The sequence below is a fragment of the Geotrypetes seraphini genome, chromosome 12 (genome assembly GCF_902459505.1).
Source record: "Geotrypetes seraphini chromosome 12, aGeoSer1.1, whole genome shotgun sequence".
Lineage (NCBI taxonomy): Eukaryota > Metazoa > Chordata > Amphibia > Gymnophiona > Dermophiidae > Geotrypetes > Geotrypetes seraphini.
In genome coordinates this window covers 6799930-6821724 of record NC_047095.1, presented here as the reverse complement: position 1 = coordinate 6821724, position 21795 = coordinate 6799930, and the positions used below count along the sequence as shown (strand labels likewise).

The following is a 21795-nucleotide window of genomic DNA, read 5'->3' as shown; positions in this document are numbered from 1 at the left end:
CTCCCTCTGCGCACCTAGCAAGAGTTCTCCTCCCCTCTCCCCTCAACCCCCGTGGGATCCTATGCTTGCTCAACTGGCGCTGCGATAACTCTTTGTGCTGTCGGCAGCGGGAGTGAACAAAACATGCTGCCTTCAGCGACCCAGATTTTCTCTCTGCAAAACCTCTGGGTCAGCAAAGGCAGTGTGTTTAGTTTACTGTGCTGCCGACAGCACAGTACAGCAGTGCTGTACAGAGTTTACAGCAGTGCTGAATAAGCAAGCACCAGATCCAGGGGGGGGGAGGGGGGAGGGGTAGTGGTAGTGGTAAGAAAGATGCTGGACTGCAGGGATGGGGAGGAAAGGGAAGGAAAGATGCCCTAGACCTGCAGGGGAAGAAAGGGATGGGGTAAATAGAGATACCAGACCATGGGAGGAACCTATATTTAGGGATAAAGTAGGATAAAAGTACCCATTATTATTATTGTTAGTTCTCAGCAACATGCTAGAGCAGATGCTACAGCTGGAAAACACATTATCCTCATCTAGACTCTTTTAGCAGGCCTCATGACGGTTGGTAATAGACATCTTCTCTCCAATGTCTAGACAAAACTTGAAGCTGCTAGCTGCCTTTTCTTCCATAATGAGAAATATCAATAATAGAAAGAAAAATCAAAAGAAGAAATGTTTCTGCAAGTAAACACATAGAAAAAAAAAAGAGGAAGAGTACATGGAAAGCCTGTGCAGAAGTGACGTGAAACCCCCCCAAAAACAATCCGACTTACAGAACTGCTGAAAAACTACGGAACAGTATAAAAACAAACCCAAAAAATGCTATAAAAATAGTTTAAAGTTTCTCTCTAGAAAAAGTTAAAACTGCAGATACTCAGGGCTCCTTTTACTAAGCTGCATTAGGACATTAACGCACGGAATAGCGCACGCTACACTTTAACGCCAGCATTGAGCTGGCGTTAGTTCTAGCTGCGTAGCACGCAGTAATATCCTGCATGCGCTAAAAACGTTAGCGCACCTTAGTAAAAGGAGCCCTCAATGTCAACTGTAGCAAAACCAAGGAATTCTGCCTGGCTACTATAGCACAAAAACTGTAGATATATAGACCTGTCAAGTCCTATCACCTTATGCCTAATCTGTGCGAGATAACAGTATTCTGGGTTGGTCCAATAGTTTTCTGATCAATACTATGCAGTGTCATACGAGAGACCAGGGTTTGATTCATAGGTTTGGCTTCTGATCCTCAGGATGACTAGGATACAATGGTGACACCAAGGGGCGTAGTTATCAATGTAGGCTATCAATAAGATATACTATTTTACCACTAATGTGTTTTGTCTATTTTATGCAATGAAACCTAGTTACGAATAACTTGGGTCAACAGTAAAACAACACATCTTAAAAGTTAGCCAATGTTGATAACGCCCTCCCCCCCCCCAGGCATGCTGTCGTTCAGTAGTTTTTTCTTCAACGAGCTAGGTTGGTCAAGTTGTTATAAATTTTTTCCCCGGGGATGGGTGTAATCCTAGTGCACACCCCACTTGGTCTTGCCTCTTCTTCATGCTCCGCTGTCGGTTATCCCAGGAGAGGGGCCCAAGTTTGTGTTTCTCCTGTCCCTGCGCCGTGCGTGGCGGTGGCGGCGGCGGCGGCGGCAGGGGAAAACTCCGGCAGCTTCCCTTTTGTTGCAACTGTATGGGAATGTCGACTTTCCACCGGGAGTGGATCATTCTTGGTTTCACCAGTGGGAGCAGAGGGGGTGTAGATCCCTTCAGGATTTCCTCACCGTGGGGGGTGGTCAGTTTCCTACCTTTGCCCAACTGCAATCTCATTGGCACCTGCCCCAGACTCATTTCTGGGCCTACCTTCAAGCTCAGCATTACTACTTGTCACTTGGTCGCAAGTGGGGGGATGCTTGGCTCTGTGGTCCCTTGGATGTTCAGTTCTTCCAGGTGCCTCCTGCTTTCAACAAATTATCCACCTGGTATCAGATCCTGAAGAATGCTTCGGATCTGGGATTCATTGATCGACTGGCCTCGTGTTGGCAATCAGAACTTGATATTCCACTTGATCGCAAGGCATTTCTTGATCTTTTTGCCAATGTGCATGGCTTGGGGGGCTCCACGGATTTTCGGGAAATGCAATTTAAAATTCTGCATCGAGCGTATATCTCCAGGGCGCAGGGGGCTCGCATGGGCCTTTGGGAAGGAGCGGTTTGCTCTAAATGTAATTGCACTAAATGTAACCGTTCACCATTTCTTGGAATGCCCTTCGACCGCCTTATGGCTGCAAGTTCTTCCATTTTTGGAGCGCCTTGTTTGGCGCGTTGTGCCCTGGAGCTATGGATTCCTGCTATTGGGAGATCAACGAGATTTGATTGAGGGAGGGCTTATGTTGCCCCAGCATAGGGTTCTTTACATGGCTGTCTTGGTGGCAAAAAAGCTCTTGCTGCAACATTGGGTGGCTGACTCAGTGGCCTCTTACCCGCAGTGGCTTGCTCGTTTTGCAGAGGTTGGGCGTTATGAACTTCAGCGTCACCCTCAGTTTGGGACCCTTGCTCTCCGGTGTTATCAAGCTTTATGGAACCGGGCCTTAACTTTATGTCCCGGCTCGGAGACGGAGAACGCGGAACCCATGCTTTGAATCTTTTTGGAGTGGATGCCGTTCTCTTTTCTTCTTCTTCCCTGGAGGGGCTGCACCTGGGCGGTTGTACTTGTGTGGTTGCCACTGTGTGTTCGGTTGTTTGGGGGTATGAATGCGGGGTGTTTGTGCATGACTGTTGAGACTTGGAGCCGGGTGTCTGTGGTCTGTGTGTGTTTGCTTGGGGGTTTTGCCATTTAAAACTGTTAATTGTGATGGGCATCTAGCCACAGGGTTTCTATGCTATGAATCACATGATGCTGTTCTGGTTTTCACTTGTTGTTTTCTCTGGCTGTTGTATTTTTCTGCGCTTTCTTCCTACTGGCTGTGTGTGCCTTTTGCAATTGCTAATAAAGATAAAGAAAAAAAAAGAAAAAAAAGAAACGCCCACCCCAGGCAATTTACAGTTCACACAAAAAAATGATACAGCAATAAACACAGAGTTGTTAAGCACAGGACTGGCCCAGCCATTAAGTAAAAAAACACTAGGTATATACAACCTATATACTGTACTCTTCAAGTGAAGACTTATTTGTACCCAAATCATTTTTCCACCGTATATACTTGAATATAAACCAACCCAAATATAAACCAAGGTAACCTTTTCCCCCCCCCAAAAGGAGGAGAAAAGGATAACTTGAATATAAACTCATGTGTGTGTGTTAATATTCAAATGTTCTGTCCTGCCCTGCCAGGCTCTGCACCCAGCCCCCCCTCCCTCCCAGGCTCTGTACCCTGTCCTCTCTCCCTCCCGATGCCTTGCAGGCCTCCACCAGGCCTGCCTAAGACCTGTTGGTCCAGTGGTGGGCCGGGACAGTAGGAATCTTTCCCACCTCCTGTCCCGATTGACTCTAAAAACTTTTACCTCCCTTCCACCTCCCCAACATAGCTTTCAAATCCCTGGTGGTCCAGCAGTGAACCAGGGCAGGAGCATTCAACTAGCGGCTCTGCAAGGTGCAGGAACGTAGGAAGATTGCTTCTGCCTCAGTTCACTGCTGGACCACCAGGGATATGAAAGGTAGGAGGGAGATGAACATTTTTAGAGTCAGCCAAGACAGGAAGTGGGAGGGAACTCTCCTCTCCCAGCCCACCGCTGGACCACCAGGTCTCATGGCAGGCTCGGCAGAGGCCTGCAACAGGTCCAGGAGGAGGGCGGGTGGGTGCCGACACAAATATAAACAGAGACTCCTATTTTTGGGCCCCAAAATCTCAGTTTATATTTTAGTATGTACAGTATTTTGTGCTAATAGGAAAGGCCACCTCACCATTCCAGGTATATGTCATAATACGAGCATCACAGTTGAAGGCAAGAGCCATCCAGTTTTACACTTTTACAGACTACCTTCCAAACTTCCTTAAGCCAATATGGCTTCCCATGAGTTTTGGGGGTGCTATTACAAAAGATGTTTCAGCAGAGGCAAATGAACAGTCACACCAGCGTGATATGGGCCAAGCCATTCTCAAACACCACAAACTGAAGCAGCTGAGCAAACTTACAGGAACCAGTTTCCAATACCATTTGGTAGGAGACTTCAGAATGAGCAGCATTAAAACAGAGCAAAAGAACAGAAAGAAAAATTAATCAGAATGTATCATTTAAATGAATGAAATGGGCCTTATTTCAGCCCCTCATAAAATGCTACAATAATGAAAACTACTGGTAAATCAGTTTATAAGAAACAGTATGACTTTTATACATTTACAAAACAATGATACACTTTATTAGTAGTAATTCGTGAGAATGTCCAATAACCAGACAGAAATTTTTCACACAAACTTGTTTGCTAACTGAATCCATAGCTCATTTCAGTGGGCATATAGAGTATACGTCACAGCACCAAAATAAAGCTAGACAGTACTGAAAAAGTTGTCAAACAAGCATGCCCTTAGTCTCATCTAACACACAGGAAAATCACTGAGATTCAAAGTGCAACAATAGTAACTTAATATGATTTAATAACCCTTGAGGAATACACCATAATTAAACATAGATAACTCCTTTCAAAACAATAGGGGAAGATAGCTAGTTATGTTCCTGCAATACAAATTAGACTTGCCTCAACTAGATAAATAATAACCTCCTACAATATCTGCTTCTCCAACAGCTGCTGATTTACCAGTTTTAAAAGCAACAAAAATCAGAAGCAGCAATGCTTAATCAGTCACAGATTCAAATTTCCAGTGGACATTAAGGCCCTGATTCTGCGAAGTGCTCCTGATTGTAGGCAGCTGTAGGCGTCCTACAGCTGTCTACTCAGCCAATCAGAAGGCACATTTTCTAAAAAAAAAAAAAATGCTCCCCAGGCAGGCCGCCTATATTGAAGGCGCCTCCAGGGAGCCTAGAGAGGCCTGCAAGTCGGCCTAAGCTCGCCTAAGGCTAGGCGGTAGCCTTAAGCGAACCTAGGCAGCCCTACACGCCTCCCTAGCAGAGCGGGAGACGCTTAAAATGTAGGCTAGCAAAATGCTGGCCTACATAGTAAGTAGAAACGGCAGCTATACCTAATCACAGCAAGGATCTCCCTGCCCCGATTAATATAGCAGCTGCGGCAACGGCTGCCAGTCTCCCCTCCTTAACCCCCCCAACGATCGCAGCAGGAGGGTGCCCAACCCCTCCTACCAACAAAATCCATGATCGCCAGCAGGAAGGTGCTCAACCCTTCCTGCTGAAAGAACCTGCCCCCCCCCCCGACGATCGTGGCAGAAGTGTACCCAACTCCTCCTGCCAGACCCCCCAATGCCTCCCCCCCAAGGTTACCGGCAGGAGGGTGCCCAACCCCTCCTGCCGGACACCCCCCAATGAAACCCCCCACCCCAGAACCCCCCCTTGGGCTTACCTGCAAGTTGGCCGGACGGCTCCTCACACCGTCCGGCCAGCAGGCCCGCCTCCGTCCAAATGAGGCGGGCCCATCTCTCCACTGCCCAACCCACAGGATCCTAGTACCTGATTGGCCCAAGCATCTAAGGCCCCTCCTATATATACCCTGAATCAAGTTCCAATGCAACTCCCTTCCCCCACCCCCCAACCCACCCTGGATGTGTATGTTTACAAGTCTATAAAATATAATCAATTATTCTTCTTTACAAAATTTAGCCAATGGCTCCCAAACATCCATAAACTTTCTGTAACACCATTGCTGTATTGGCCATGAAACGTTCCATTTGCAAATTTTTTTTTTTTTTTTTTAAGTGTGTCTTGTTTTCTTCTGCTGGGTTTTTCATTTCCTTTCTTGTTTTGATACTTTATGAATCAGGCTGTATTTATACACATAAAAATCAATTTTACAGATATACATATGACTGCATGCTGGTAGAAAAGTTTACAAGTGCAAAGAAAGTAACCAAATAAGAAATGCACACCCCTAAAAGACCTTAACTGACAATATAAGCCTTCTGGTGACTGAACTATGGAATATACAAGTTCCACAAGGAAAAGAATAGTGCTGCCTGATTCAGGGAAAAAAATTTCGATTTGATTTAGCCCATTGAATTGATTTTTCCATTCGAATCACTTTTCCTGTCCAATCGAGGGTATTTTTCAAACATCCTGGAGTTTATTTTGTAGCCTCTTTGCCTTCTCCAACCCCAAGCCATGGCTGTGGTGTAAACAAAATAAACAAAAAAGACTTTTCCTCTCTCTGTTAGATCCTAGCTCACGCTCGCTGTATAACAACAGCTTTGGTAGGATACACATTTCAAATCTGGCATATTGTAATCATAAAATAAAATTATTTGTCTGTCTGATCATTTTATTATTCAAATCATGTTGGTCCCAGGCTCTGGTTTCTGTTTGTCTTCTGTTAACTTGCTCGCCAGGCCCATTTGACATTTTCTTCTTTCTAAATGCTCACCATCCATCTTCCATCTCTGTACCTTCCCTTCCACTGCCATATCCAATATTTCTGTTTCTTTTCTAAGTCTGTCATCTCTCTTTCTCCCTGCCTTGTGCCCTGGGTCAAACCTTTCTATTCCCCTCCTTGCAGCATCTCTCTCTTCGTCCCCTCCATTATCATGTGCAACATTTATTTCTCTCCCCAAGCACCATCTCCCTTTGACCTCCACCTTCTGCCCAACATTTCTCCCTTTCTCTTCTCCATGCATGTCTCCCTCCCCTTCACCATATGCAGGTTTTCTCCTTCTCACCCCTTTCTATCTCTTTGTTGCCTCTCTCCTTTCCTCTCCTCCACCCCATGCCCAATAATTCTTTCTCTCTTCTCCCCCCATGCACAACAGCTTTCTATCCCTCCCTTCCATCCCCCTATGCAGTACCTTTCCCTCCCTCCTTCCAACCCCTGTGCAGCATTTAATCTCCATGTCTTAAATGCACAGGAGGAAGGTCTCTTTCAACTGAAATGAAGCTCTGGAATGAGAGAGCATCAGATGAAGCTGAAGGGGGATAGACTCAAAAGTAATCCAAGGAAATACTTCTTTATATACAGGGTGGTGGATATGTGGAACAACCTCGCAGTGGAGATGGTGGGAATGAGGACTGTACCTAAATTTAAGAAAGCATGGGACAGGCATGTGGGATCTCTTTGGGAGAGAAAGAGATAGAAGATGATATGGATGAACAGACTGGATAGGCCATGTGGCCTTTATCTGCTCTCATTTCTATGTCTCTTTCCATCCCATTTTTTTCTGTGGTACTGTTACGTAATGGGAGTTTGTTGCTATTTCTCTTTTTCTTTCTCATGCTGCACAAATTGAAGCCATTTGGAGACACTGCCCCAAAGAAAAATGGAGTTAGAAGAGATGCAAAGCAAGAGGGGAAGCAAGTCCGGTCACCTTGCCCTTGAAGGAGGGCCATCTCTTCTTCTTTCTAACTTAAGAAACTAAATCTAGATCCAAACCTTGGCCTACTTGCTACTGCCCATATCAAGGAAGAGAAAAAAACATGAGCCCTCATGCGCTCACTATCACTTTGACTGCATATAGCAGAGAACAAGTGGATGCCAACTCACAAAAGAGTCTGTTGCCATTAGCAACCATCATTATTATAAATAGTAATCATAGGGGGCTGCAAAGAAAACAAGAAAATGTTTTTGCAAGGAAAGTTATTTTTAATTTGTGCCATTATTTGAAGTGATCCCTTGTTTCTTGGTTTATGACTGCAAGATAATAGACCTTGCACTAATGTTAGTCACCACCCGTGGATGAGAGTTCAACTACTGTCAAAACAGACTTGTAACAGATGCTCCCAAAGAGCCTATTTCTTAAATAGGGAGGGGAGAAGAGACTAAGTCAATGTTCTTCAATGCAAGGCCCACAAGCTAATGGCGGCCTATGCAGTCCTTTTGCCACTGGATACAGCTGCAGGGACTGCATTGAAGAACTCTCCCCCCTTCATTCAGTCTGACACTTGTTCTGACTGGCCCATCAGACAGGCTCTCTGTGGCCAATCCCAGGGGCCTTCTCTAAAGAGAGAAGGCCCCTGGGATTGGCCACAGAGAGCCTACCTGAATCACTGCTGGGAAGAAGATCAAGTGTGCAAGAAATCAGACTCGGGTGGGTCAGTCAGAATTAGATTGTAAGCTCTTCTGAACAGGGACTGTCTATTGTATCTTAAATGAACAGCGCTGTGTATGTCTTTCAGCGCTATAGAAATAATAAATAGTAGTAGTAGTAGTAGCAGCAGCAGCAGAGTGAAGGAGAGGGGCATTGCCATAGGAGCCCAGGTACAAATGGATGGACAGTAAGGAGAAAGGAGAGAGGGAGGAGATAGTGCACATGGATGGACAGTAAGGGGAAAGGAGAGAGGGAGGAGATGGTGCACATGGAAGACGGTAAGGGGAAAGGAGAGAGGGAGGAGATGGTGCACATGCATGGACGGTAAGGGGAAAGGAGAGAGGGAGGATATGGTGCACATGGATGGACGGTAAGGGGAAAGGAGAGAGGGAGGATATGGTGCACATGGATGGACGCTAAGGGGAAAGGAGAGAGGGAGGATATGTGCACATAGATGGATGGTAAGGGGAAAGGAGATAGGGAGGAGATGGTGCACATGGATGGACGGTAAGGGGAAAGAAGAGAGGGAGGAGATGTGCACATAGATGAATGGTAAGGGGAAAAGAGAGAAGGAGAAGATAGTGCACATGGATGGATGGTAAGGAGAAAGGAGAGAGGGAGGAGATGGTGTACATGGATGGACAGTAAGGGGAAAGGAGAGAGGGAGGAGATGGTGCACATGGAAGACGGTAAGGGGAAAGGAGAGAGGGAGGATATGGTGCACATGGATGGACGGTAAGGGGAAAGGAGAGAGGGAGGATATGGTGCACATAGATGAATGGTAAGGGGAAAAGAGAGAAGGAGAAGATAGTGCACATGGATGGATGGTAAGGAGAAAGGAGAGAGGGAGGAGATGGTGTACATGGATGGATGGTAAGGGGAAAAGAGAGAAGGAGAAGATAGTGCACATGGATGGACGGTAAGGAGAAAGGAGAGAGGGAGGAGATGGTGCACATGGATGGATGGTAAGGGGAAAGGAGAGAGGGAGGAGATGGTACACATGGATGGACGAAAAGGAGAGAGGGAGGAGATGGTGCACATGGATGGACGGTAAGAGGAAAGGAGAGAGGGAGGAGATGTGCACATAGATGGACAGTAAGGGGAACGGAGAAAGGGAGGAGATGGTGCACATGGATGGATGGTAAGGGGAAAGGAGAGAGGGAGGAGATGGTGCACATGGATGGACGGTAAGGGGAAAGGAGAGAGGGAGGAGATGGACAGTAAGGTAGGAAATATGATTTATTTTCAATTTAGATTTTGAAATATATAAGTTTTGAGAATTTACATCTGTTGCATTTCTTCCTGAGCACTGCATAATATAAGGACAGTTCTATCGCTGCCATAAATGTAATATCATTCTTGAAAAACCATGCATACAAAAGAGGTTCGTGGAGGGTCGCCAAATTTACATGAGATGAGTCGATGGCGATAGTGATCGGCACATGTGCAAAACAGACCTTAAGAGGCGTACATGTGCTGGGAAAATCTACACCATAGGCACGTATATCGTGTGCATGACTTATTAGAGCACAATATATGTACACGTTGTATGAGGGGTAGAGAACTACTAGCAAACTCTGTTGTCGTGTCAATCATAGGCATGCCAGCGCTATTGGACGAAGGGGAATGGAAGGGAGGGGAGGTGCAAGCATCAGCTTTCAACAAGCGTGCATAAAACATGCCTTTAATACACACACTCAAGCCAGTTTAGAGACCATCATTAAAGGCACGGTAAGTTTTGAGAATCTATCTCTGGTAACTAGCTCACAGTATCCTGCTTACTTTATATTTCATCGTTGTAACTGCTAAACGTAATGTAAACTTCTTGATTTGTAAGTCACCTTGAACCTAGAGAGGCATAGAGCGACCCAGAAATTGAAGATTAGATTAGGTTGGGAGCATGCCCAGCACTTACATGCTAAAGTTACAGAATACTGACTGTTGTGTGCACTACTGCAATATTTTGTTGTGGGCATTTACACCAGACATTGATATGGTGTAACTGGCCGAGCCTAAATGCTGGCATGTAAATACAGTGGAACCTCGGTTTGCAAGAAACGCGGTTTGCAAGTGTTTTGCAAGACAAGCAAAACACCCAGCAAACTTTTGTCTCGCAAACCAAGCACTGCCGCGATAAAGGAGCACTTACAGCTGTAGGAAGCGCTGCTTCAGGGGGATTCATCTTCCGTCCGCCGGTCAGCCTTCCACGCCGGGTGCCTTCCACATGTTGGAGAGCCTCTATCTGAGCCTACGCAGCCGAGTGCCGTCCCACCTGCACGTTGCGTATGATCACACACAACGTCAATCATCGACGTTTGTGTGTGATCATACGCAATGTGTAGGCGGGATGGCACTCGGCTGCGTGAGCTCTCATAGGCTCTCCAACAAGCGGAAGGCACCCGGCGTGGAAGGCTGACCGGCGAAGTGTAAATTCTTAGTTTTGCCCATGTGTTCTTTTTAAAGTTTAGCAGTGTCTGCTGTTTCCTTAACAAGAGACCAGTTCATGCTTAGCTGAATTAGCAAAAAAACAAACAAAAAAAAAGCTAAAATACGAGTGGGCTCAGTGGTTCTTCAGTGGCTGACGGACAGAAGAGGCATCCCCCCGAAGCGGCACTACGGAGTTCTCCAGCGGCTGGTGGACAGAGGAAACGGTGCTGCAGCACCTGGTACCCGACCCCTGGGCCACCCCTCGCCACTTTTTGGGTTCTGGAACGAATTGTCAGCGTTGCCATTATGGCCTATGGGGAAAGTTGCTTTGATATACGAGTACTTTGGATTACGAGCATGCTTCTGGAAAGAATTATGCTCGTAAACCAAGGTACCACTGTATTAACCTAAGCTAGTATTCCATAATGATAATCACACATATAAATGCTAACATAGAATTCACGCTTAGTGTGCAGCATCCCAGTGCCTGACTTCAGGCAACCAGTATTGAATTATTCCATCTGCGGGTAATTTTATGAGGAGCTGCCTAGATATAGGTAGCAAGAATGTGTGAAATGCTGGCATTCTAGTCATTTGGGCACACATCTGTGTGTGGCGCAGTTGTTAAAGCTACAGCCTCAGCAATCCTGGGGTTGTGGATTCAAACCTACGTTGTTCCTTGTGACCCTGGGCAAGTCACTTACTCCCCCCCATTGCCCCAGGTACATTAGATAGATTGTGAGCCCACCAGGACAGACAAGGAAATATGCTTGAGTATCTGAATAAATTCATGTAAACCATTCTGAGCTCCCATGGGAGAACAGTATAGAAAATTGAATAAAATAAATAAATGACCTTTTTCAGCTAACTGCTATTCTATAACCTCACACCTGGATGTTATGATGCGTACTTTGTGGGTGGGCATTCACTTGGGCAAGGCCCACAATTGCATGTATAGATTATAAAAATATTATAATTATGTGGTTTCTTTACCATTCTAGGCATGAACATTTACACCAACTCTTTGGCTGATTTAAACAACTGCACCCACAATTATAAGCATGTTTTTAACCTATTATTCTAATGTTTGATAAAGAAAAGCAGGTCCCTACTTTCCTTTACAAAACAGGCTCCTACCATACGCCTTCTGGACACCTAATTGTAGGTGTCCTGTTAGGTGCCACTAAAGAACCTGCAGGCCCACAACCCGGTCTCCCCTACTCTGACCTCGGCCCACTGGTTAACTCATAACCAAACGCTGCATCTTCAAGGGACTTGTGCTAGCATATAAATCCTTCCGCTCTGTACCCCTAAGAGACCGCTACACTCCCAAGATGAAATATGCCTATAAATACCCCCAGGTTATGCCCTTCGGCTCCAAACTGCCCGGAAAAGATCCTATTCCAATTTCCTACCAAAACTTTGGAATAATCTACCCTCTCACATCCGATATCTCTTCAGGACCTTCTAAACTTCAGGAAAGCTATAAAAACCTACCACTTTGCCTAGCCTCACCTTCATTTCCTCATATTGCCTTTTCCTTTTCCTCCAGCAACTGCCCAGAGGAACCGACTATACTGTAGACTAAGATCAACTTTCAGAGACAGAGATCTTCACTGGTAAGAATTTGCTGGGAAATTGCTTGCAAACTTGGGGAAAGAGAGACCTAAAACTAAATAGGTAAACTCAGGGACTTTATTTTACTTACTCACTTTATTCACTTTACTTGCTCACTTATCAAGGGAGTTTAAAGGTTAGATTTTTCTTAGCATAGGAAGTCTCTATTAGAGTTCATAGGCTAGCATTTCAAGCGGCTATTTTAAAATTGCTATAGTATCAGTATAAAGCAGAGCTAATAGGCACAGGCAGCTTCAGAAATCCTTCCCGTTCCACAAGACAGGCAGGGCTCTGCTGAGCAAATTGTAAATAGATATGACAAGCATTGATTGAAATGTCTGTATCTAAATGCCAGAAACCTAACAAACAAGATGGGAGAGTTAGAATATACTGCACTAAATGAAAAATACAGATATAATGGGCTTCTCTAAGACCAGGTAGAAGGAAAAAACTAATGGGACGCGGTCATGCCGGGGTACACAATGATAGGGTGGATTAAATTAGTAGATGCATAGCTTTATATGTTAAGGAGGGCCTTAAATCGAATAAACATTCTACAGGAACCGAAACATACTAAGGAATCCCTATGGGTAGAAATTCCATGTATAAAGGGGAAAAGGATAGTGACAGGAGTGTACCCGAACCATCTACCTGAACAGGATCATCAGACAGATGTTGAAATGTTATCAGAAATTAGGGAAGCTAACAAACTGGATAACACAATAATAATGGATGATATCAACTATCCCAATATTGACTTGGTAATTTGTAACATCAGGGTATGCTAGGGAGATCAAATTCCTTGGTGAATTCAAGGACAACTTTATGGAGCATCTGGTTCTTGAATCGACAAAAGGCGAAGCAATCCTAGACCTAGTTAGTGGAGCGCATGAATTGGTGTAGGAGATAATGGTGCTGGAGCTGCCTGATAACAGTGATCGTACCATGCGGCCTTGGTGCAAGAAGTTGAACAGCATTGCACGTTTTATCCTATCTCAAAAAGACATTGAATGTTTGGAATGCCATGGGTAGATACACCACATGTTTAGCTATTGGTGAAGTATGTTAAATTTCTGTCATTCTTCCCACAATAAAATACAGATATTGAAGGTTCATTTAATAAAATACTGCTAGATTTTTTGCATAAAAAGTCTTTTTATTATTATTTGACGACAGGAGAATGTTGTCTTATTCTTTTGTGGTTGTAACACTGTATTAGTGGAAATCCTAAGGCATCCAACCCCACTCGTTATAATAAGCATATTGGAGACTCTGCAGTGTTATTTCCGTACTAATTTATTGTTCTTTTTCAATAAAACAAACTAAACATAAAGGGGCTGATTTTATAAACGGTGCTTCAGGTTAGGCAGTGGTAGGTATTGCACCATCGCCTAACTTATATAATCAAACCTACCTTAAAAGGCCTGAAAACAAAATAATTTAGCTGCCTGTCAGCGTCTCCTGAACCAGTGCTCTAATCACGGCTCCAGAGGCACCCAAGGTCGAATAAGGTGTGGCTAATGCTGGAAATGACCTTAGGCGCCTCTGTAGCTGCGATTCACAGCAAACAGGTGTGGAAAATGTAGGCCTTCAAAACCCTGGCCTACTTTTCTGGCGCCTATGTTTGATGTGGCTGCGATTCTGCAACCGGAGTATGATTGCATGGTTTTAGGTGGATAATAAATATTTGAAATAAATCAATTTGAATGACTGCCCATTCCTAGTCTTTCCCAGAGGATAATTTATAATCAATGCCTCTTATTCAACAATCTTGGTATAGCAATTGCCTCACTAAAACTTTATATATTCTGACAAAACTACACAGGTCTCAAATTGACAAATGTGTCCACCACATTTAAACTTCTCTTAGGACCTCACATATTCAGGCTGAAATTTAGACTCATAGGCCTATACTCATTTTTAGCTGCTAAGAATAGGTTTATATTATATTTAAAATCCTCTATATGACATTTCTTAATTAGATAGGGTAAACTATACTAGAGTCTTACCACAATTGTCTATTTTGAATTAAGTTTACATTTAATTTAAAGTATTCCCCAATTTTATTGTAACTCTGTAGTAAGCTTTGGAAGAAAAATTTTTCCAGGTCAACTTTTTTTAATAGTTTCTGCAAATTAGTTACCAAACAATTATACTCTTCTGGGTTTTAAATTTCATTGGCGGGAATTTCTCTCTCTTCATGCTATCAAATCTTTTCTTGCTAAAGTTGATACCCAGCAGCATAAAAAAAAAAAATAAAAAGATATTGTTCAAAGATGACTTATGGGGAAAAAAATCCCAAACATCTGTTCCACCCCCCCTGGTGACAGAGAGAGTAGAACTTGAAACTGAAAACTCATTCATCTTTATCAGTGGTTATCCTACCACCCAAAATGGGATCAAATATCTGCCTTGCACCCTTCCCCCCAAACAACTCTGTTACCAATCTGAGCAGACTCAACCAGAGATGGGGCTGAAATAGCAGAAGCAGCGTCAGTCAATGCTGCAAGTATGCCTGGAGAAGAGGCATTGGGAGTGATGAGTCCTAATGGACAGTTAAGTACCGCCTTGTTGGGAGATTTTGTGAGATGTTTTACAATTATTACAAGTCACGCTATTTAAACAATATTTAAGAGTTTCATATTCTTTTATACGAGTATAAAGAGAAAAAAAGAACATATTGGAGAGTGTGGTGGAGGGGAAGAAATAAATGATTAAATGACTGTGCGCTATAAAAGGCCCTATGATCCTTTTCCTACTTACAAGTCTGATGTTTCTCCACTCAGTGTGCATTGTGCTCACTCACGATAAAGTTTTTAGTAAGATTGACAAAAAAGGATAAAACTTACAAGAAGATTTTTCTATTCATAAGACACACTTTTTCCACCCCCTAAAAGGGGGTGAAAAAGTTGGTGCATCTTATGAAGCGAAGACACCCCCCCTCCCTCCCAGTACCCTTTAATCACATGGCCCGCCTGTCAGCCCTTCCTTTTAAAACATCCCACCCCCACCCCGCAGTACCTTTTTAAACACCCCCTGAAGCCTGGTGGTCCAGCGGTGTATGGGCCAGCAGAAGTACGCTGTCTGCGCCAGCCCTGCTTTCTGAATGGCTGCATCAATTCTTGCGGGATTTGCGAGAACTGACTGCAGCCATTCAGAAAGCGGGGTGGGCGCAGGCAGCAGCGCAGACATTATGCTCCTGCCGGCCCATACACTGCTGGACCACCAGGCTTCAGGGGGGTGTTTAAAAAAGTATGGTGGGGGGTGTTTTAAAAGGAAGGGCCGGCGGGCGGGCTGTATTATTAAAAGGTACCGGGAGGCATGGGGAAGGGAGGAGCATTGTTAGTCAGCTGGGACAGATCCCTCCTGTTCCAGCCTACCACTAGACCACCAGAGGTGAGGGGGTGGCAGGTTACAGGTCAGGAAAGCGGGGGGATAGGGTGCAGACTCTGGCAGGGAAGGGCGGACAAGGTGCAGAGCCTGGCAAGGAGTGTGGGGTTGGGTGCAAAACCTGGCAAGGAGTGTGGGGTTGGGTGCAGAGTCTGGCAGGGAGTGAGGGAGGTTAGGTGCACAATTTGGTTCAGAATGTTTTTTTTCTTGTTTTCCTACTCTAAATCTAGGGTGCGTCTTAAGGTCCAGTGCGTCTCATGGAGCGAAAAATACGGTATATTGTTTTCAAATATATTTTCTCTGGAAGATATTGAAATTGAAGTGGGCAGAGGGCTTCTGCTAAAGATTTACAGAGTTTGATACTATCTTTCTTGCTATAATGGAGCAGAGGTGTGGCAGCAAAGCAGGACTGGGGTCACATGATTCTGGGGCAGTTAAAATGGTGTTGCGGTTGGATAAAGTTTGGGAAATATTGATCTATAGCAACACACACTCCATCTTTCTCTCAGCAGGCAAACATTTACAGGGGAGCATGTGCATTTCAACAGAAAATAATTAGATCGATCAAATGAAACTATTTTATCAGGGCTACAAATCATTATCTTCATTTACAAAATGCAGACAACACAAAACAAAATGTGGTGTGTTTATATTAACTTTACAAAAGCTGAAAAGTCACACAAGTTTGAACTGAATTTAAATACCAGCACTTTTTTTTTGCATGTAACAATTATTTCTGAAAAGAATAAACCACTATAAAAATCCATACTGCTTGTAGTAAAATGATTTATTAGGAGCAGAAACCCTTTAGGCATAAACAATCTGTAAATGTCAACTTGTCGTTGAAATGCTGTCACATACCTTTTGACTTCCAGGGGGTGTGAGGTCATGCTGTTCTTTCAGTTTTTGCTCCTGTTCAATTATTTCCTTCAAATGTCCATTAACCTAAAATCACAAAAATAACAACATGACTATCTGTATTTCTAAGAAAGCATACATGCCTATCAGCTGTCTTCTAGGAATGAGCACAAACCAGAAGCTATTAAAGAAAAACAATATACACACACACATTTAAAAAATCAAGCAGTGCTGTATTCTGTTTAAATAAGCGCTGGAACACTTTCTGTCTTCTAGATACATCAAAGTGAAGATATTAGTGGTTGTACACTATTAGCAAGAGATTTATAGGCTGTCTCTGGAATAAATGCATTTAATTAATCCTGTGGTCAAAGAACTGGGGAGGAGCCCAATCAGGGAAATGTTCTTCACAGCAGTCAACTTGAAGGGGAAATACTGTATGGACAATTCCAATTGACAAGTCCTGTTGTAACCTTTTGAACTTAAGAACCTCCAGAATAAAAACTTTGGCAATCCTGAATTAAATGATAGACAATATAAAAACCTAATTATGGAGGTGGGAAAATGACAACTAAAAATTTTCTCCCACATAGTCTGAGTTTTCCCCCCCAATTTTTTAATTTACTTCCCTAAACAGCTGGAATGAAGTCTCTTCTCAAACTAAGCACTCAAACTAAGGAATTTCTGTCCTTGAACAGGATATTACAGTATAATGACTGCAGCCCTCTTTCTTCATGTCTTGGGTGCTTCAAGCTCTCTGCCAGGCATTTTTGCACAGGAGACCTGAAAGTGTCTTTTTCTGTTAGTAGAGGAAAGGAAAGGGAAAGAGAGTGAGATTTCATATACCGTCTTTCTGTGGTTACAATCAAAGCGCATGACATCATCACATAGATGTCCACACACTTCTGGATGCCTCGAGCCACAGCCACTACGTTTAGTAGGCTGCGGCTCGACAAATTTTGCAGGACACTGTGCTAAGGGGTAGCTGAATTCAAGTTGGTATCTTACTTGGATTTATTATGTCTAGCATCCAGCAGTCCGAACTCATGCTTGCCCATGCCTCCCAGAATTCCATTAGCTTTCCTCCTATCTGAAAGAGTTCGGCTACAGTTCTGGAATCATTGGGATTTCTTGGAGGCCATGGCAGAGCGCGGTCCAAAGGACTGGGTATGTCTAGAGTTACCGTACCTTTTTATCTGGGACTCTGTACTGCTCTCTGAGTGAAGAAACCTCCAGAGTACTGATGAAAGAGCCTGGAGCCATGAAAATTTCAGTGTTCTGCTATATGGAAGTGACTTCAGCTGACAAAAAACCACACTGGTCATAAAATCATCCAGCACCTTCCCAAAAAGCATCTGCCCCTTAAAAGAGAGTGTGCTTAAACTGGCTTTAGATACCGAATCTCCCGCCCACTGTCTAAAACATTCTGTGGGCAGAGATGGAATAAGTTGAGACCTTGGTCAAGACTCTGATAATGTCATACGGGTTATCCACTACATAATCAATCCCTGCTATGACTAACCATGGGCACACCTTGTTGTCTGTGTTTCATGGTGCGGCTGCCTCCTCTTCCGTTCTCTCGCGGCATAGTGGCGCACCAGGTTGCCCAGTTCTCGAAGGAAGCGGCGCGAGACCAGGCAGGTAACCTGGTGCATTGCTATGCCGCGAGAGAACAGAAGAGGAGACAGCTGCGCCAGCTGCCAGTTCTCGGAGGAAGCAGCGGGAACCAAGCAGCCAGCCAGCCTTGTGCGCCGTTCTCAGGGAGAGAGGGTGCTACGTCCAGCGAGGGAGGGCGGCCACATTAAAATAAGGTAATGGGGGGAGCGCTTTGGGTATTCGCTCCATAAGATGCACCCTAATTTCCACCCACTTTTGGGGAGAAAAAAAGTGCATCTAATGGAGCGAAAAATATGGTAGGTTATAGATTTTTTTCGTCATAAATACAGAATGGAATAGTCCTTTTGAATAAAGCTTATGAGTGAAGTAACAAGTTTAATTTATAAGAAGAAAGATCAGGAGCCATGTTCCATTATATAGACCAGTCTCGCCAATAAACGCTGATCGCCGCGTCCAGAAGTTTAAAAAAAAAAAAAAAAAGGTACACGTGGGGGGCAGCGGGGAGGAGGAAGAGGGCCAGGGCCTGCCTGTAACCTGCCTGGGGGATGAGGAGGAAGAGGCCAGGGCCTGCATGTTGCCTGCCAGGGGGGTAGGGAGAGGCCAGGGCCTGCCTGCTGCCTGTCTGGGGGGGAGGGAGGGAGGAGGGAGAGGATGGGGCCTGCCTGCCTGCCCTACCTACCTACCTACCTGCCAGCCACTAGGCCTGCCTGCCCTGTCCCGGCCTACCACTAAACCACCAGAGGGGGGACAGGGTATAGAACCTGGCAGGGAGGGGAGACAGGGTGCAGAGCTTGGCAAAGAGTGTGGGGTTGGGTACAGAGCCTGGCAGGGAGAATTTGGTTCAGAATTTTTTTTCTTGTTTTCCTCCTCTAATCTAGGGTGCGTCTTATGGAGCGAAAAATAAGGTAAATCTCTCTATTAAAGAGAACACTGGACTCATATCCAAGTATTTTTCCATTTCGTATTTAACGTAAGATCATTGGGGAAGGCCACAAGCAAACTGAAATTCCTCAGAATAGGCCTCCTTTCAGATCACCCTATCAACCAGCTACTCAGAGAATTGTTAAGTTCTGGAACGCATTGCCAGAGGATGTGGTAAGAGTGGATAGCATAGTTGGTTTTAAGAAAGGTTTGGACAAGTTCCTGGAGGAAAAGTCCATAGTCTGTTATTGAGAAAGACATGGGGGAAGCCACTGCTTTCCCTGGATCGGTAGCATGGAATATTGCTACTCTTTGGGTTTTGGACAGGTACTAGTGACCTGGATTGGCCACTTTGAGAATGGGCATTATGGACTATTGGTCTGACCCAGTAAGGCTATTTTTATGTTCTTAATTTCACCCAAGCTGATGCTAAATCACAAATACCAATACTTAACAAATGAGCCAGCATTAGCATATGGTCTATGTATCATCTCTGACTGCGATTTGGTGTGCAATGCACACAATGCTGTCAGTGCTCTGTGATTTTTTCACACTTTATTGGATGACTCAATGCATATTTTAATCTTGTGAATTTCGATTGGACATCAGAAGAAGGTTTCCCATAACCAAAACATGGACCGTATTGGATCTACACCACTATTTCTTGCTGTATGTTATATGGATTTTTTTTTTTACATTGTCTGCATCACTTTTATCTGAGAATTAAAAAAAGGTCAGAAATAAGTGTAGAAGATCCCTACTTGCTGAAAAATTATGGTACTATCAGAATCTAGAAGACTGCAATGATAAGGACAGGTTTTGGCAGATCAAAGGGGTCTAGTGGCCTTCATCAGTCTTTCAGTATTGAAACGTGGTTTTTCTGGGCATTGCTTCAAAGAGATGACCAGGTGGTATATTTTCCAAAATAATACTTATTATATCTTTATACAATGTCTGTTTTAATTTTATCAATTGGATGTATAAACTACCTTGAGTTAAAAATGGGAAAAGCTGCCTAGAAATATGAGAAATTATTAGATGGCAACTGGAATTATATTTGGCTCCTAAAAAATTAAAATAACCACCATGAAATCAGACTGCTGGGTCTCTGAGCCTGAATGGGCTGAAGTGTTATACAGAAAATTCGTAATTTGCTCCATTGTACATCATTTATCCTTTCTTGATTATTGTACTGTTTTATTGCTGGGCCTGCCCAAAAAATAGATTAAGCATGTTAAATTGGTTTACAATGCAGGTGTATGGTTCCTTTTGGATTGGCTTAGGAAAGATAGTGTGATACACCTACTAATTGAGCTTCACTGGCTCTCAATATTTATCCAGGGTGAAAGTCAAGTTTTTGGTTATTAACATGTGGAGGGGCATAATCAAAAGATACTTCTAAGTCCTTTTGGGCCTAAATTGCTAGTCGCCCAAAGTCGGCAGTATCTAAAGTCCATTCCCAAAAAATACATCCAAAATATTTCTTTTTTCGAAAATTGTCTAATTATACATCCAGCTGTTTGATTGGCCAGATTGCTCAGTCGTCTATCCTTATACCCTATTCTCGTCCAAAAATTCATTCAAGTCAAAAACGCCTAGAACAAGACCTTTTGGATGTGGGAGGGGCCATCAAAGTTATGGGCTGGACACCCTGACATGGCAACACAGTAGCGGGACACCTTACAGGGCACTGCTGCGAACTTCACAAAAAGGGTGCCATATAAACATCTCAACAGAACTCCCTTATAGGTCATGGTGAGCACCCCAAAACACCCCCAAAACCTACTAGACCCACCTGTCTACAACCCCACCTCTGTGCTGCTCTACTAAGCTTTCCTATGCCAGGTGTTGATGTTCTGAAGGCAGGCATGTACGTTTTTAATTCCGATTTTTATGGTGTTGTGGGGGGGGGGGGGGTCAGTGATCACTGGGGAAGTGAGTGAGGGTCTATATTTTGTGTCTGCAGTGGTTATCTGGTCACTTTTGATACTTTCTGGGCACTTGGTAAGCTTTTACATTGCCTAAGTCACAACATACAAATTCTGTCCAGGCAGCCTCGCTACATTTTTGGTTATACTTGCACTACGACTAAGTCTAGGTAGGCCCCCGTCCCGCCCAGATCCCGCCCTGACCACTCCTCCTAAAATAACCCTTTCAGCTCTGGGCATACAGCAGCACTGAAGAGGCCTAAGCTGTTTTTAAATACGTCTAAAACCCGTTTCGGTTATTGTCACTTGGACTTGTCTTATTAATAATCCAAGTGCCCATTTAGATGGGATTTTAGATGTGTTTCTGTTTCGATTATGAGCCCTTAATGTACTGAAAAATGAAACTTCCAGCTATTTAAGGTATAGACTGAATAGGTGTTTTCCAAAGCGCAAGTTAAGATCAGATCAGTAATTCTTAATGAAGTTCAAACTATAGATGAGGTATAAGAGAGAGCCAGATAAAGAATGTTCTCTGTTATGGAACCAGTTTGGTATGACAGTTTCCCAGGGAAATGAAGCTTCCCCAACAAAAGCGGGAGTTATTTTAGATCTTGTCCTTAGCGAAATACAATGCATAGTACAAAAAGTAATGGTTTTGGCTCTACTAGAAAACAGTGATCATAGCCTAATCAAATATGAGCCAATATCTGGAGTGAAGTCCCAAGGAAATCTACTATAGCAGCTTTTAATTTTCAAAAAGGTAACTATGATAAAATGAGGATAATTGTTAAAAAGAAGCTAAAATGATCAGTCACAAAGGTTAGGACTTTATATCAGGCATTGACGTTGTTTAAAAATATCATCTTGGAAGTAGAGGTCTGCATGGGAATGGGGATCGCGGGAATCCTGC

General features: G+C 43.9%; 1 protein-coding gene across 4 annotated transcripts in view; it reads right to left on the bottom strand.

The window, feature by feature from the left end:
- CAMSAP2 (calmodulin regulated spectrin associated protein family member 2) overlaps nt 1-21795 on the bottom strand; it is a 231822-nt gene that overhangs the window by 122233 nt on the left and 87794 nt on the right. For 3 of the 4 annotated variants that reach the window (XM_033916855.1, XM_033916856.1, XM_033916857.1), the window contains exon 4: nt 16423-16506. In XM_033916855.1, coding sequence (XP_033772746.1) covers nt 16423-16506 — 84 coding nt within the window. Of the gene's footprint in view, nt 1-4122; nt 4156-16422; nt 16507-21795 lie in introns of all 4 variants that reach the window. The other variant, XM_033916859.1, reaches the window with a different exon arrangement.